Raw genomic sequence first — 18,045 nt, 5'->3', positions numbered from 1 at the left:
CTACACAAACCAATTAATTATTTTGAGTGTTAGGATTTACAGTGTGGGAATGGATTACAAATATTGATGACTCATCCTGCACTACATATACACTGCTCAAAAAAATTAAAGGAGCACTTTTTAATAGCATTAAGTCAGTTAAACTCCTGAGATATTGATTTGGTCAGTTAAGTAGCAGAGGGGGTATGGCGTTATTTTACTGTCAATTGTCGAGAGCACATTATTGTGACGCGAGAGCATATCAATGTAATGCGCGAGCGCAAATCTGTCCGCTCGCGCGCGGATTTCCTCTGCTCTCGCGCAAATCTGTCCGCTCGCGCGCGGATTTCCTTTGCTCTCGCGCAAATCTGGACGCGCGCGCTCAAATATACAGTGCTCTCTTATGAACTGCCTCTCCTCTCGCTCAGATATTGCGTGTGCACGCTCAAACTGTTTCCTGCGTGCTCAAACGTGTCCTGCGCGCTCAAACTGCACATGTGCGCTCACGAATCTCTCCGTGCTCTTGCAGAAATTAATTTGCTTTTGGATTAAACGCTGTCAAAAGTTATAAACCAATCAGAAGAGACGACTGATCCATGAAAATACTACATGGAATCTTATTGGCTGAGAGTGAACTGCGCCTGGAATTCTTTCGACAAAGATATGTATTTTATTTATTCACAATTTAATAATATTTATCAAATGTAACCTAGTCTAACTGCATCACATTACAGGTCAAACCCCTATTTATCTAAACAAACAAACAAAAAATGTTTCTTAAAGTTATTGTGGTCATACGTTTTGTGTTGAAATTTTTAAAAAAAAAATAGGTAACATTTTACAATAAGGTTTTTATTTGTTAACATTAGTTAATGTATTATCTAACATGAACTAACAATGTGCAATACATTACTGTAATTATTAATCTTTGTTAACATTAAAAATACAGCTGTTTGTTGGTTGTTTACTTCACAGTGCATTTAATAATGTTAACAAATACAACATTTGATTTTAATAACTAATTAGCATTAACAAATATTAATAAATGCTGAAGAAGAGCAATTCATTATTAGTTAATGTTAACTAATGCAGTTAAATAATGTTAACGCAACCTTATTGTAAAGTATTACCAACAAATATCTTCTGATTTAAGACCGAACAAGATCAGGGTCAAATCGTCATTCCCTTAATACTTAATGTGGAGATCACATATACCACTATAGTCAATTTCTTTTGAGGTCTGGAATTAATGATTCTGATACATCAAATACATTTTAACAGTCACTGGTCACCACCTACTGGCAGAACAGTGTAACAACATTAGTTTCAACATTCATTTAGCTACTTATTTTAATTGCTGAAATCAGTGTATATTCAGACTATAAATTGTTATTGCAATACTTGCATTATTATTTAATGTTTGCAACACAGATGTAGCAATAGTATGTTGTTGAAAACACTTTGTGAAGCTGTTTAAAACATATAGCTTACATGACCACTGCTTTCAGCAGCAATGCAAAAGCAGGTTTAAATATTCTGGTATGATTGTAATTTCAAAAGGTTTAATAGACATAACCGAATCGTTGTCATTTAGGAATAAGATCGCGTTCTTTTGCTTAATCGTGCATACACAAGAGCTTAGGTATTTTTGTATGTCATGTTTTATACCAGACCTCAAAAGAAATTGACTATGGTGGTATGTGATCTCCACATTAAGTATTAAGGGAATGACGATTTGACCCTGATCTTGTTCGGTCTTAAATCAGAAGATGTTTGTTGGTAATACTTTACAATAAGGTTGCGTTAACATTATTTAACTGCATTAGTTAACATTAACTAATAATGAATTGCTCTTCTTCAGCATTTATTAATATTTGTTAATGTTAATTTCAACATTTACTAATACGTTATTAAAATCAAATGTTGTATTTGTTAACATTATTAAATGCACTGTGAAGTAAACAACCAACAAACAGCTGTATTTTTAACGTTAACAAAGATTAATAATTACAGTAATGTATTGCACATTGTTAGTTCATGTTAGATAATACATTAACTAATGTTAACAAATAAAAACCTTATTGTAAAATGTTACCTATTTTTTTAAAAAAAATTTCAACACAAAACGTATGACCACAATAACTTTAAGAAACATTTTTTGTTTGTTTGTTTAGATAAATAGGGGTTTGACCTGTAATGTGATGCAGTTAGACTAGGTTACATTTGATAAATATTATTAAATTGTGAATAAATAAAATACATATCTTTGTCGAAAGAATTCCAGGCGCAGTTCACTCTCAGCCAATAAGATTCCATGTAGCATTTTCATGGATCAGTCGTCTCTTCTGATTGGTTTATAACTTTTGACAGCGTTTAATCCAAAAGCAAATTAATTTCTGCAAGAGCACGGAGAGATTCGTGAGCGCACATGTGCAGTTTGAGCGCGCAGGACACGTTTGAGCACGCAGGAAACAGTTTGAGCGTGCACACGCAATATCTGAGCGAGAGGAGAGGCAGTTCATAAGAGAGCACTGTATATTTGAGCGCGCGCGTCCAGATTTGCGCGAGAGCAAAAGAAATCCGCGCGCGAGCGGACAGATTTGCGCGAGAGCAGAGGAAATCCGCGCGCGAGCGGACAGATTTGCGCTCGCGCATTACATTGATATGCTCTCGCGTCACAATAATGTGCTCTCGACAATTGACAGTAAAATAACGCCATAAGGGGGTTGTTATTCAGTTTCGGCTGCTTTGGTGTTAATGAAATTAACTAGATGGGCAACAATGAGACGACCCCCAAAACAGGAATGGTTTTACAGGTGGAGGCCACTGACAATTTTCTCCCTACTCATCTTTTCTGACTGACTGTTTACTAGTTTTACATTTGGCTCAGTCAGTGTCACTACTGGTTGCATGAGGCGATACCTGGATCAAATGTGTTTTCAAAGTGTTCCTTTATTTTTTTTTGAGCAGTGTATTTTGTCCAATCAAAGTCCCCCAATTCATAGGTTTCACATGGTGACACACCTTTAACCTGGAGGGCAAAACGAGGCTTTCCTCCATTGCCTGCCAGTTATTTTTACCAGGTTTGTACTAATATAGTAAGTGATATTAAAAGACCAAATTCAATATACACCTTATTGATGATGCATACTATGTACAAGCAAGCAGATGAGCCCCTAGAACAGGGCTGTCCAAACTCAGTCTTGGAGGGCCATTGTCCTGCAGAGTTTAGCTCCAACTTGCCTCAACACACCTGCCTGGAAGTTTCTATGCCCAGTAAGACCTTGATTAGCTGGTTCAGGTGTGTTTAATTGGGGTTGGAGCTAAACTTTCCAGGACAGTGGCCCTCCAGGAGCAGGATTGGACAACCCTGCCCGAACATGAACGTTAAGTGTTTTCCATGTTAAAGGATTAGTCCACTTTCAAATAAAATTTTCCTTATAATTTACTCACCCCCATGTCATCCAAGATGTTCATGTCTTTCTTTCTTCAGTTGAAAAGAAATTAAGGTTTTTGATGAAAACATTCCAGGATTATTCTCCTTATAGTGGACTTTAATGGCCTCCAAACGGTTGAAGGTCAAAATTACAGTTTCAGTGCAGCTTCAAAAGGCTTTAAACGATACCAGACGAGGAATAAGGGTCTTATCTAGCGAAACGATCGGTCATTTTCGGAAAAAAATGTAAATGTATATGCTTTATATAAACAAATGATCGCCTTGCACGTGCTTCCGCCAAAACTGCACAGCGTAAGCTTTTTGAAGAATACGAAAGTGCGGTTTTGGTAGAAGCACGTGTAAGGCGATCATTTGTGTTTTTAAAGCATATACAGTTGTATTTTTTTTTTTTTTAAATGACTGATTTCATTAGATAAGACCCTTATTCCTCGTCTGATATTGTTTAAAGCTGTTTGAAGCTGCGCTGAAACTGTAATTTTGACCTTCAACCATTTAGAGGCCATTGAAGTCCACTATAAGGAGAATAATCCTGGAATGTTTTCATCAAAAACCTTAATTTCTTTTCAACCGAAGAAAGAAAGACATGAACATGTTTGATGACATGGGGGTGAGTAAATTACCCCCATTTCATCAAACATGTAAATTTTTATTTGAAAGTGAACTAATCCTTTAAGCATTTTAGAATGTCCGGTTGTTTTTAGTGATTTGAAATACATGTAACACAAGTGCCCAAAACTAGCATTTTGTTGACATATTTTTCTTCTTTTGATTATCTAAATATCCACGGCTTGAAATAGATGGAAAATTGACACCTGTGCTGTAGTTCTACATCTGTGGCCAAAAGTATTGTCAGTGACATAACTTTTGTGTTTCACAAAGTTGTTTTGTGCATCAGTTGTTGCGGTGTCTATTCACATTGGCCCTGGCACAACATGACCAGCTAACATCATTTCACTAATGTGTGAAAGTGTGAAGTCAGGTGAAATCACTATATTTCTGATTTTATAATAAGAGCAAACAGGACTGGAGGGAAGACGTGCTTCAAATCACTGTGTTCTAATTTCAGCCATGGTTATCTCCAAAGAAAACATGCAGCCATCATTGTCTTGCATCAAAATGGCCTCATATATGCAGAGAATATTGCACCTGAAAGAACCATTTACCAGATCATCAAAAAAACGTCAAGGAGAGAGGTTTAACTGCAGTGAAGAAGGCTTCAGGACATTCCAGAGTGTCCAGCAAGCACCAGGATGTCTCCTTCTGAGGAGTCAGCTATGGATTCATGTCTCCACCAGCACAAAGTTTGCTCAATTTTGGCAGCAGGTGGTTGTGAGTGCAGACTTTTGGACAACGGCCTGGTGTCAAGAAGGGCAGCAAAGAAGCCACTTCTCTCCAAGAAAAACATCATGGACAAACTGAAATTCTGCAGGAAATACAAGGATTGGACAGCAGAAGACTAGTGCAAAGTTATTTTCTCAGATACAATTTTTGGGACATTGAAAAATCCAGAGAAGAAAAGATGAGTGCTACTATGAGTCCTGTGTTGTGCCAACAGTGAAGCATCCTGAGACCATTCATGTATGGTTGCTTTTCATTCAAGGGAGTGGGCTCTCTTACAATTCTGCCCAAAAACACTGCCATGAATAAAGAATGTTATCAAATCTTCTCAACTATCTTCAACTTCTCCCAACTGTCCAGGAGTAATCTGGTGATGATCCGTGCATTTTCCAGCATGATGGGGCACCATGTCACAAGGCAAGAGTGAAAATGAAGTGGCTCAGAGATGATTACATTTTCCATCTTAAACCCATAGAGAACCTGTGGTCAGGCCTCAAAAGGTGTGTGGACAAGCAGAAGCCTGTAAAATTATCAACTCAGCACCAACAAGGCAAGAATGGATCACCATCCTGCAGGATTTGGCCCAGAAGCTGATGCCAGAGCGAATTGCAGAGGTTATGAAGAAGAGTCAATACTGTAAATATTGGCTGTTTGCATATTGGATGTTTTTGCCAATAAAAGTCTTTAAAACTTATGAAATGCACGAATGATATTTATATACTGAAGCAGCAAACTTTGCAAAACACAAAATTATGTCTCTGCCAATCAGGGCCATCGGTCAAGTGGCCAAAGGTGGTGGTGACGATTCTAGACATTTTTTTGCAACTGTGTTTAGTGCGTCGTAGGTCAAAAGAATATAGAGGTCAAAGGGTTTTTTTTTTCTTTTTCAGACTCATAAATGTCTGTGTCTGTCGCTGGAAAGTCAATGACACTGATTGCGCCGCTCAAACGGAATTTCAGCCCTCACTTTCGTAACACTGACACGCAGATGTTTTAGCCTTAGATAACTTGCCTTGATTTCTATTGGCTCGCGGAGTTAATACATACAGCTGAAACGACCAATAAACTACCGCGCCTCATTGAATATGAAACAACAGGCACACTGAAAAGAAATTCATTGGTCAAAATGTTCAACCCTATGAAAATAAGGCAATTTGAAGGTGGGACTAGTTAAGTAACTTCGTGGTTAGGGCAGACCTCGTGACCGCAATAAAAAGTTTCAGAATTCTCTGCTGCGTCAAATTACAGTTAATGTGAGAGACAGTTTGATTAATTGAAAGCTCTAATTAAGCGGCTCCTTCATCAAGCTGATTGAGAAACAAACTATTTTGACATGTCTTCTGAAATTCCGGAAATATTCAAAGCCTTGCTTGAGTACCCCTTCTCTGTCCCTTCGATTGATGACAACGGTAAGAATTTCTCTACTGGCTCAATGTAAATCCTGACACTCCTATTTACCTGTATTCCCACTATATGTATAAGTAGTCTATTTAGTAATTGCCACAATTGGTATGCTGCAGGATTGCACTTGTGACATTAGATACTACGTCATGCATTAAAAAGCTCAAGTGGTTCAGAATACGACGTAAATTGACTGAGTTTACAGTTTTATAGCACTAAAAAGTAATAAAAAATAAAAATAAAAAAAATTAAAAAAAAGCACTAAAAAGTAATGCATTTTTTTTAATGAACATGAACTTTTTCTTTTCATGATTCAACAGCAAATATTGTGTATTGAGAAATGTTTTACTAACATCTGTTTTTTTGCTGCATTACAATACTAACAGTGTCTAGATACTCTGTATTTGCAATTAAACTATTAATATTATAGCAAAAATGCCTTAACCTAGTTTTTCCTTCTCCCTGGGGCGGCCTGTTCCAATTTACATATTTATTTATTTATTTAGCTGTTCTCAGAGTCATTGCATCTTGACAGCATGTAGAATGGTGTATCAAGTAATTGCCTAAATCTAATGTAAACATGAAAACTTTTTTTTATTTCACTAGGATAAATTATGAAAAACAAAAACATGATTTTGTGATCTATATTGAGTAGAACAGACATGCTAAGAGGGACTGATATTTTAAAAATGATGACACAGATACTTTATGTGTTAATTAAATAATACCCTGCAATCACTGATTGTTAATTTGTAATTTATGCAAGAAATCATATAGAACAGATTATGAAATATGAGCCGAATAACATATATTGCACATCACCTGTCGTAATCTCAAGGGCAAGATATTTACAACCTCATTCTACACGTGGGACACGCGATATTTTTCCTATACTTTTCTGCTTCGTGATTGGTGTCTATGCACACATTGCACACATGAGTGCACGTGCAAGGCCATGTGCCAATACCCACTATAGGCTGAATAAGATACATGCTGTTCTCCCGCGAGACTTGAGCTGCAATGACGCAGCATATTATTGTGTTATTCTCTAACGCTTTTGTTCTTACTTATTAAAGTCTTAATATGTTTTTAGGTCAATCGTAAAATTAGTTGATTTGGAATAAATTGGTCTATTATTAATTACAGAAGCGTAAAAGGCATGCGATTTTAAAGTTTTATATGGCAAATATGCCCATAGTCCTATATCGTCAGTGTATCTATATGGATCTCGAGAAACGTTTTTCTAACATATTAGAGAAAAATACATTTTGATCGACCCTTTTGAAGTCCACTACCCTTCATTTTACGCACAGACGAGCCTCTGTGTCGTGTCTGATTAATTATTCATGAGATGAGAGCCGCAACCAACCAATCCACATCGAAAAACAATGTTTTTTTCTACAAAAGGGGCGTGGATTTTAAAACACTGTTCTGTAGCTAACTGGAAAATCGGGTCAAACACATTAATAGAGTCTGTGAATAGAAAGGTGTCGCCTGGCGAGGTGATTTCAATTTTTCCCCACCTTTTACATTTAAATCTTTTTCTTAATTAAACCAGGGATTTGAAGTCGCTTCTAAAGTTGAGCTATTCTCACGCGCTGTCCAAAGCGTCGGTAAAAATGGACGTGGAGCGTATTTCCGTCACGACGGACTCAGGCACTGATACTCCGAGTGCCTTTCCAGTAGTTTTAAAGAAAATCATGGAAATTCCGCCACCGAATCTTCTCGAAGGCGATGATGGTAAGTGCCTCTGCACCAGTCAGGCGCTCATGGCTGCGCAGCTCGCGGTCGAAGCTCGCTGCATTGCAGAATTCTTATCGTCAAATGCATCATGTATGTTAATTTTAACGACAGACCAGGAATAATTACCTCGTTATTTAAATACAGAAAGTGTTTTTGTACTATTTATAACTTGGTTCGCTGCACTTCATGTCTCACGGTTGCAAGCTCAAAAAACTGGATGGAACTAGCCTAGTGATGATGTTCGCTTCCTAAATGAATCCTTCTGTAGAATCCGACCTGAATTAGTTAAACAAAACAAGTTAAACTACGATTTTAGTACTATTTAGTGTACATGCGAATTATATAGATGTTATAAATGACTTTTTGTTTCTGTATGCTTAATCTTGCCTATAGCAAACTGATCTGAGGTAAAATTAAAGCCAGCGTTTTTTCCCTGTTCTTTGAATGTTTTGTTCTCAAGAACCGGCTAGTGGGAATGAGTCAAACTTCCAGTGAGTAAAGGGAACTGATACAGTTTTTTCTCCAAAAGTTGCAGTTATATCTACCAAGTAGCTTTAAAATCGTATCACACCTTTATTACTGTGAAAATTTACCATTTTGTTCAATTTAATTTCTGAGGTGAATATTTGTTGCCCATTCTAGATACTTACAGTATTTCGGTTGAGACCCTCTATGTGTTTTCTGATGCAAGATTTGGGATTTGAACAAAATATTTTGTCACAATTTGTTCATTGTGGTAAATTTGATATTGCAGAAAATGATAAAGAGAAACTCTTTGAGGATGTGGACTCCGGTGGGGTCAGTGGAATGGGGCCATCGGCCGCCTTAACGCCTGCCATCTGGGAAAAGACCATTCCCTATGATAGCGAAACCTTCCACCTGGAATACATGGATCTGGAGGAATTTCTCATGGAGAATGGCATTAATGCCACTGAGGATGAGGGTCAGCAAAAGAGTCTTGGAAAGGAAAACTTAGAGCTGACAACTGAAAAACCATCCACAACCTCTACAAGCGAGTCAGCCCCAGCAATCTCTCTCATACCAGTCATGGAACTGGATCAGTGTGAGGAGGAAGTGGTCACAATCACAACATCCAGCTCTAGCTCAACAGACACCAAATCAGGTCAGCAGACAGAGACAGAACACAGTGTACTTTCTGTTACAACTCACTAAAATCCATTACATGGTTAAGCTGTTTATCATGAAGATCATGTCAACAATGATCAAGTGATATTCAAACATTCAAGAAATGTCTGGAAGTAATAAATTTAATTTTATTGTTTGTGTTTACTCATCCACAGATGAGGACCGTGTGACGCCAGACCCCATTGATCCAGACGATATTGAGGTAGAGATCAACTTCGAGCCGGATCCCACAGACCTCGTGCTCTCCAGCATACCCGGAGGTGAACTGTTTAATCCCCGCAAACATCGCTTCTCCGAGGAGGAGCTGAAGCCTCAACCTATGATCAAGAAAGCAAAGAAAGTATTTGTGCCTGAGGAAAAGAAGGTAAATACACTAAAACTTTATGTAAAATTAAAATGTAAACACTGCCCGAAATACTACCTTAATATTGCATAACATTACACTTGAACTCTGATCTAGAAAGCCAAGCAAGTATTTGTGCCTGAGGCCCAGAACTTAATTATACAGTTACACCCTAAATGTGAATCTGGTGATGATGATTTCAGAGAGTGTATTGTGTAAATATATATTAAACAGTTGTAATATATAACAACACATTGTCACTCTCAAAATAGAGAATATTTCCACAACATTTGTTTTTATGTCCACTCACTATTTCAGGACGACAAATATTGGCAGCGGAAGGAAGAAGAATAATATTGCAGCCAAACGTTCACGAGATGCCAGAAGGCTTAAAGAGAATCAGATCACAGTACGAGCGGCCTTCCTGGAGCGAGAGAACTCGGTGTTGAGGCAGGAAGTGGCAGAGTTACGCAAGGACTTTGGGCGATGCAAGAACGTTGTGGCACGCTATGAAGCAAAATACGGGCCGCTGTAAGGGACAATTGTGCACACAAAGAATTTACATATAAAAACATTATCAACACAGCTCCCTCGCAGAAATAAAACCCATGTGAAATAGTACACTGTTACTGTTAATGTGATGATTTACAACTTTTTCTCTTCTTTTTCAAGTGCACCGGCTGAAGACCTCTAAACAATTATTGATTTATTTGCGTTGTCGAAAGGCAATAAATTAATAATGGTGTGGAATGAAGAGGAGAAGACAGGTGATAAGTGAAATGAATGATTCAGACTGTAGAGCGAAGTGATATTCATATGATTATTAATCCTGTCAGCCACTCTTATCAATACAATAATCTTACTTTCAGAGCAACAGCATACCCGATATTTCCAATAGAGCTTTTAAGTGCTTTTTTTGCAATGCATCAAGGTAGAAAAGGTTTTTCCCCTACCTTTTCCTGTTTTATGGTTGTGTTAAGGAATCATGTGCGTTGGAAGTCAATGGTCTTTATTTACAAAGAATGACTGGCATTGACTTAAATATACTTTCTTATCAGTATGTTTATCCTTGAAAAATGACATTAATTCTAAGAATTCCTTTAACAAATTTGGTACATTGTACCACTAAGTGGTGCATTTTTATCTGCAACATTAGCTATTATTGAAAAATATCGGGAGAATGTATCACTTTAAAAGTATGTAATTCCAGGTAACTGTAAAAACTGAAAAAAACTGTAAGCAGGAATTATAAACTTAGGTTTTGTGCTGCAAAAAAAGTCAATATTTTGTCTGTCAGTAGAATTCATCAGAAAATGTACTGAAAATATGTGCACTGTATATCTGCAAAATGAAAGAAAATTGTCTTTTATAACTCAGTAGATCTTCTAAAATCATACCTTGTTTACTTCACCGTAGGTGGTTTGCCCTTTTTGGGACTCGTGGAGGTCAGTTTATGTACAGAAATAACACTCTGTACATGTGACGGATCTTGTATCTGTTTAGAACTCAGCAAAACAACTGAAGTGCTGATATAGGTGGGTTTTGTTTTTCATATGTATCATATGATATATATTTTTTTAGATAACTTCAAATATTTCACAAAAATGGCTTTGCAGTGTGAACCCACACCATTTATAGCTCAGTCAACAAGGATCCATAAGTGTCTTCAGCTGAGTGCTTGTTTATAAAGGGCACTAGTGTGTTACAAATCAGAAATCAAACTCAAACCTCTTTTAAGGGCATCGGCCCCCTGCTCGCCACTGTCCTGCTTTTTCAGGTACATATTTTGTGCACTTGTCTCTGTCCTTTTGAAACATGTAGGGTGCTTCTCAAACAGAAGGCTGCATCCTAGTGAGGCTGTGTTCTTCCTAGTCCGGTCCTTAGAAGGCTAGAGACAGTCTACGTCACATTTCACGTTCAAACAATTCATTTGTGAATTGATGTGCAAAGGATTTTGGGTGACTGGAGGATGTGAAGGATACACTTCAAAACGAAGGCTGCCTTCAAACGATCCTTTAAATTGAGACGTCCTTAAACAGACCTTGATGACATGCAGGCTTAACTCGAATGGAGCCTTCTGATTGAGAAGCACCCGTAATATCATCAGGGAAAAAAAGATGAAGATAGAGGTTTAATTCACAAGTTTCTCAAACACAATATCTCGTGCTTGCCGTTATTTTTTGTGAAGTGGAAGTTAGATGTTTATTACCAAGTTTCATTTCACAATACATGTGACCACATTTGTCCTTCTTTATGTTTTGTGGAAAGGGAATGTGATATGTAATGTAATCTTTACCAAAGCTAACTTGAAATATAACGCTGAAGATAACATTTTCTGTAGCTTGTACAAAACGACTCCACTTAAATCAGGTGTTTAAACTCTTTTCATATTTGTGGTCTGTAGACATTCTTTAATGGTGCACTTACAGTTTGTCATTGTCCTTGAGCTTCCTTTCTGAATGAGTGTGAAACGTGAGACGGTGAGGAACAACAACACAATGAAATGGGGCTTAATGGCTGTTCTGAAAGGAATTGCGAGTTTCTCTCATGAAGCATTGTTCTGTTGAATTAGAAGAGAAATCGGTTGTGTATACAGGATGCCAACTTTGTTGCAGTAACAAATCTTTATTTTGTCAGATTTGAATGTTTTTCTAATTGTTATTGTTCTTTTTTTGAGGAAAGAATTTTCTTTTGTAAGTCTTATAAATGTTTTCTCAGTGTCTTGGCTGTTTCATGTTGTACATATTATTAAAGAACTCAAAGATGTGTCTTGCCTACATGTCATTTATATATATATATATATATATATATATATATATATATATATTTTTTTTTTTTTTTTTTTTTTTTAACCATGCATTTAAATCACAAAAAAAATTATGCCTAAGAGAATTATGACTAACTGAATCTCAAATTTCAGATGGTAGAGTGTTGTGTAACCAAAAGAAAAAGCCCCCCCCCCAAAAAAAGTTGCATAACACAAAGAGGGAGGGGCTAAAAAAGGCAGCGTGATGTGCTGATATTGACACAAACTCCAGTCTGAAAAAGAACTGTTTTTTCATCAGTAGTAAAAGTACTAGTAAAATAGGTAACGCCGTGTCTACGCCGGACACGGCACAAAGTAAACAGAATCCATAATAATGTGATGCGGTCTACGTTACACTGGATGCGGCGCGACGAATTCCAGACAGTAAACTGATCCCGTTCTGTTTCTGGCGTACTTCAAACGCTCGACGCGACAACTGCTGCGTGCGGTGTAACACTTCCACAGAAGGTTCCCATTTCTTAACTTTAGTTATTTAATGAACTAAAAGAGTAACTTAAACATGTGTTACAGTATTGAGTCTTATTTAACATTCATTGTTCGTTTATGTTAGCTCAGGTCCATTAAATAATATTAACGGATAAAACTTTTGATTTCAATTATGTATTAGGGAACGTTATTGTAAAGTGCTTCCATAAAATTAATTTTATATATAAATTTATTTTATGGTAGCACTTTACAATAAGGTTCCCTAATACATAATTGAAATTAAAAGTTATATCTATAGAACACGTTACATTTTGTTCTTATTCTTCCATTCCTGTGACAGGGTGGCCCAGAGAAAAGCCACAAGAGTGTACATTTAATTAAATTATTAAATCAGTTTATTTTGTAACCAAAATACCAATAACACACAGGGAAAAAAAAAAAAAATGGCATAATGCTGGACTTTTAATTATAAATGTTTGAAATAAACCAGGACCCTTATTTTGAAATGCATGTACTACATCCAGCTGCTCATTTAAAAAGATGAGGGAGATAAAATACTCAACGCAATCGTCTAATCATTTAATAATAAAAAATTAAGTGTTAATAGCTAGGAAAATATTAGAAGTCTGTAAATGTATTTTAAGTACCAAATCAAACAGAACAGAATAATCAACATCACAACATTAAAAAAAAATCTTTTTATTGTATCAACAAAATGAAAAACTCTTGTACAGGAAAACTGCGACAAACAAAATCCCCGTTTCTTCACCTCTTCTTGAAGCCGTATTTTTTTCTCTCATAGAAAAGGTCAGTTTTCGAGCTGCCGAGGTTCACGATCTTGGGGCAGCCGTCCCTCTGTTAAAACAAACAATTAAAAACCGACAGTTCTTCAGAAACTTATAGTAACATAATAAAAAGCATGCAACCAAAACCAATCACGTCATAATTACATTTGACATTTTATTCAATATGAGATTAAGCAGATTACCCAAGTACTGAAGAAAGGGAAATATGATTACACATCCCTGATTCTGGGCAATATAGATTTAGATTTAGCATCAGTCAGGCAAACCACTCTTAAGCAGAGTCGAATGAACAGCAGATTTACTCACGTCTTTCTCCTGGATGGTGCACTCTTTGCAGTAATAGGCATCAGAAACTCCAGGACCTCCACAGATGACACAGCGCCCTTGGTAAGACCCATAGTTGCATTCGTCACAAATACGAACTAGTGTGCAAGGCCTGACATAAGAGTCACAGATAACGCATTTGCCATCACCTTAAAAAGAAAAGAAACAGACATTTGTTGAGTTAGAGCATAACATTGTAGCAGTACCATCCTGATCACACAGAACTTGCTTTCTGTGCGCACACTCCAAGACGAAGCCTAACACACAGCAAAGTAAGATATACTTTGAGCTTCAAGTGTGTGCCTAAACAGTCAAATACACACATAAAATGTCAAAATACCAAGCTTGGCAAGGATTCACTTAAACGCAGCAGGTTATGTCTTAAGAGAACAAATAGTTGTGAGAAAACAATGCGTCTATTAGACCTTAAAGTGACAGCAGCTTAAAGGGTTAGTTCACCCAAAAATAATGTCATTAATTACTCACTCTCATGTCGTTCCACACCTGTAAGACCTTCGTTCATCTTCAGAATACAAATTAAGATATTTTTGATTAAATCCGATGGCTCAGTGAGGCCTCTATAGACAGCAATGTCACTCAACCTCTCAAGATCCATAAAGGTACTAAAAACATATTTAAAACAGTTCATGTGAGTTCAGTGGTTCTACCTCAATATTATAAATTGACGAGAATACATTTTGTGCGCCAAAAAAAACAAAATAACTTTTCAACAATATCTAGTGATGGCCGATTTCAAAACACTGCTTCGGAGCTTTACGAATCGAAATAGTGATTCGGATCTCCTATCAAACAGCTGCTGAAATCACGCGACTTTGGCGCTCCGAACCGATTCTGATTCAATTCATAATGCTCTGAAGCAGTGTTTTGAAAATCGGCCATCACTAGATATTGTTGAAAAGTCATTATTTTGTTTTTTTGGGCACACAAAAAGCATTCTAATCGCTTTATAATATTAATATTGAACCACTGAACTCACATTAACTGATTTAAATATGTTTTTAGTACCTTTATGGATCTTGTGAGAGGAAATATCATTGCTGGCTATACAGGCCTCACTGAGCCATCGGATTTCAACAAAAATATCTTAATTTGTGTTCCGAAGATGAATGAAGGTCTTACGGGTGTGGAACGGCATGAGTAATAAATGACATTATTTTCATTTTTGGGTGAACTAACTCTTTAATATACCTGCTGCATTTGAAGCTTTAATAAGAATCAAAGCAAGTTTAATTCAAACAGCAAAGACTATTGTTTCATTTTTATATTTTTTTCTATAGTATTTTTCCTATTGTATGTAATTTTCTTTCTTTTTATTGTATTGCTGACTGTAAGTGCTGGGTAGTAGTAACTGATTGCATGTAATCTGAATTATGTAATCAGATTCCAAAAATTAATTAATTACATTAAATTGTTTTAAAATACTGCAGTTACATTATTGATTACATGATTACAAGTTGTTTTCATAATGGCAGTAAATTATCTTTATCTTTTAAATTTTCCTTTCTAAAAAGCCTACTGCTTATATACATTAAGAAGGTGGAATTGCACACACAGACCAACCACTAGTCATGAGAAAGCTGAGACCCACACAGCATTTAATCACTGGATTCACAGAAATCATTTCACTTTTCAGATGTATTTTTTGAACACATCTAATCAACTCCTGACGAACACATTAATTATTTGAATTATCACTCAGTGAGTCATTTAAGCATGTATTACTGTCTCTGGAAGGCTTTTGTCCATCAAACACATTAAAATGTACAAATTCTCATTTCAAAATTCCCCGACTTTTTTGTCAGCTGAACCTTTTTACTTGAATAACTCTCTCAGATTTTAAGTCAAGTTAGGTCAATAATAAAATTAAGTCAATAATAATAACAATAACATTAAAGGTGCCCTAGATTATGTTTTTAAAAGATGTAATATAAGTCTAAGGTGTCCCCTGAATGTGTCTGTGAAGTTGCAGCTCAAAATACCCCATAGATTTTTTTTTTATTAATTTTTTTAACTGCCTATTTTGGGGCATCATTATAAACACGCCGATTTTATGCTGCGGCCCCTTTAAATCCCGTGCTCTCCGCCCACAGAGCTTGCGCTTGCCTTAAACAGTGCCTTAAAGTTTACACAGCTAATATAACCCTCAAAATGGATCTTTACAAAGTGTTCGTCATGCATGCGGCATGCATGCGTCGGATTATGTGAGTATTGTATACTGTTATATTGTTTCCTTCTGATTTTGAACGAGTTTGATAGTGCTCCGTGGCTAACGGCTAATGCTACACTGTTGGAGAGATTTATAAAGAATGAAGTTGTGTTTATGCATTATACAGACATTATTATGCAAGTGTTTAAAAATGAAAATAGCGACGGCTCTCTTGTCTCCGTGAATACAGTAATAACCGATGGTAACTTTAACCACATTTAACAGTACATTAGCAACATGCTGACGAAACATTTAGAAAGACAGTTTACAAATATCACTAAAAATATCATGTTATCATGGATCATGTCAGTTATTATTGCTCCATCTGCCATTTTTCACTATTGTTCTTGCTTGCTTACCTAGTCTGATGATTTGGTTGTGCACATCCAGACGTTAATACTGGCTGCCCTTGTCTAATGCCTTTTATAATGTTGGAAACGTGGGCTGGCATATGCAAATATTGGGGCGTACACCCCGACTGTTACGTAACAGTCGGTGTTATGTTGAGATTTGCCTGTTCTTCGGAGGTCTTTTAAACAAATGAGATTTATATAAGAAGGAGGAAACAATGGAGTTTGAGACTCACTGTATATCATTTCCATGTACTGAACACTTGTTATTTAACTATGCCAAGATAAATTCAATTTTTCATTCAAGGGCACCTTTAAATAATAAAATGAAGTTCACGGTTCTCTGATGTTGGTCACGGTCACGGTCACATGACATGCATGTATGCAATAATTGAGGACATTTTTTACTTACATTATTTAGCCTAGTATTCTGCTGTGGTACTGAAATCAATAAAACGACTGGTATCGAGAATTGTGAAATTGTGCAGGTATCTGAAACTTTGATATCATAGCAACCTTATTTCCAGCAAAATACACTTGATTACATAATCGCAATAACTTACGGTTAAATTACATATATAAGGTTTGGGTCATACCTCCCTCTCCCACTTATAAGTGTGTTAAATTATTTGATTATGATTTTTGTCATAATTGAGCAGCCATACTTCTACCATTGTGGCATATATCAATCACTTGGAGCTCATGGTAGCTTTATCTTGAAATGTTTGTGTCATTGTTAACAATCAATTTCTCTATAAAAATAAAAAATGAATATTTTGCTACTGTTGGAGAGTATTTATTTAGTATGCACATAAAAAGTGATTAATTTTCCTTTAACTAAACATCTGTAAATCAAATGTAATTTTTTTTTTCAATATTAAAAATATAAAATGAGAAGAAACACTTTGAAATTAAAGAAAAATGAAAGGTTCAGATGTCACACTGTTAAAGCCTCGAATATAATACGATAAAGTCCAAAAACTTACATTTTTCACACAGTCTTCCAATGGCTGCAAAGAAAAGAAAAAGAAAATTAGATACAATGCACTTTACACTAAAAATGAAACCATGCTAATGAACAAAACAGCAAAAGGTAATGTCACAAAAAAAGAAAGAAAAGAGATTATGACAATACTGCCCTCCAGCTACTGAACAAACGACAAAGTAACGCACCTTTGCATCTGTTGCTACAATGCTTAACCAGGTTTTTCTCAGAATAAATATCTGGTTTAAGCCGTTAACGGGTAACTAACAAAAGTAACTTAGTCAGGGATATATATTAACAGTTGCCTAAATAAATAATTTAATCACCTACCACTTTAATTTTAATTAGACACTTCATTCATCTGATTTTAGCTCTTGCGAGCATTCACTGCCTTGTTAGCCATGCATTTGTACGTTAAATATATTAAATAAGAATTAGTCTTATGTATTAAACACTTTTGACAAAACCTAGATCTAATAAATAGAAAGCATTACCGACTCCAGCCTGTTTCCTGCAAAATATCAAATCTGGATGATGTTTTGCCATTATAAAAGAACAAACGCAGCCAGCTAGCGATATACTAGCGGCGATGCAGCGATGAACTTCGAACTTCCTTCTTCTGTTTTTTCGGATTGAAGGCTGCGCAGCAACTTACTGCCACCTACTGGACACAATCCAACACGACCAAAGGTG

The 18,045-nt window shown here is 36.3% G+C and overlaps 2 protein-coding genes across 2 annotated transcripts; one reads left to right on the top strand and one right to left on the bottom strand.

Moving 5' to 3' along the window:
• The first annotated feature begins 7,597 nt into the window (after window positions 1-7,597).
• tefa (TEF transcription factor, PAR bZIP family member a) lies at window positions 7,598-12,173 on the top strand. The gene is given in 6 exon segments (XM_048170463.1): window positions 7,598-7,915; window positions 8,673-9,041; window positions 9,220-9,428; window positions 9,726-9,746; window positions 9,748-9,938; window positions 10,080-12,173. Coding segments are annotated over 6 exon segments (933 nt in total). The 5' UTR covers window positions 7,598-7,794; the 3' UTR covers window positions 10,102-12,173.
• Window positions 12,174-13,345: 1,172 nt separating this feature from the next.
• Window positions 13,346-18,025, bottom strand: phf5a (PHD finger protein 5A). The gene is made up of 4 exons (XM_048171349.1): window positions 17,847-18,025; window positions 17,354-17,377; window positions 13,773-13,939; window positions 13,346-13,515 (listed from the first exon to the last, which is right to left on the bottom strand). Exons 1-4 carry the CDS (start codon window positions 17,896-17,898, stop codon window positions 13,426-13,428), a joined length of 333 nt encoding a protein of 110 aa, XP_048027306.1. The 5' UTR covers window positions 17,899-18,025; the 3' UTR covers window positions 13,346-13,425.
• Between the last annotated feature and the right edge of the window lie 20 nt (window positions 18,026-18,045).

This window comes from Megalobrama amblycephala, linkage group LG20 (genome assembly GCF_018812025.1).
Source record: "Megalobrama amblycephala isolate DHTTF-2021 linkage group LG20, ASM1881202v1, whole genome shotgun sequence".
NCBI lineage: Eukaryota > Metazoa > Chordata > Actinopteri > Cypriniformes > Xenocyprididae > Megalobrama > Megalobrama amblycephala.
The sequence above is the reverse complement of the archived record's forward strand: the minus strand, read 5'-3'. Positions and strand labels throughout refer to the sequence as shown.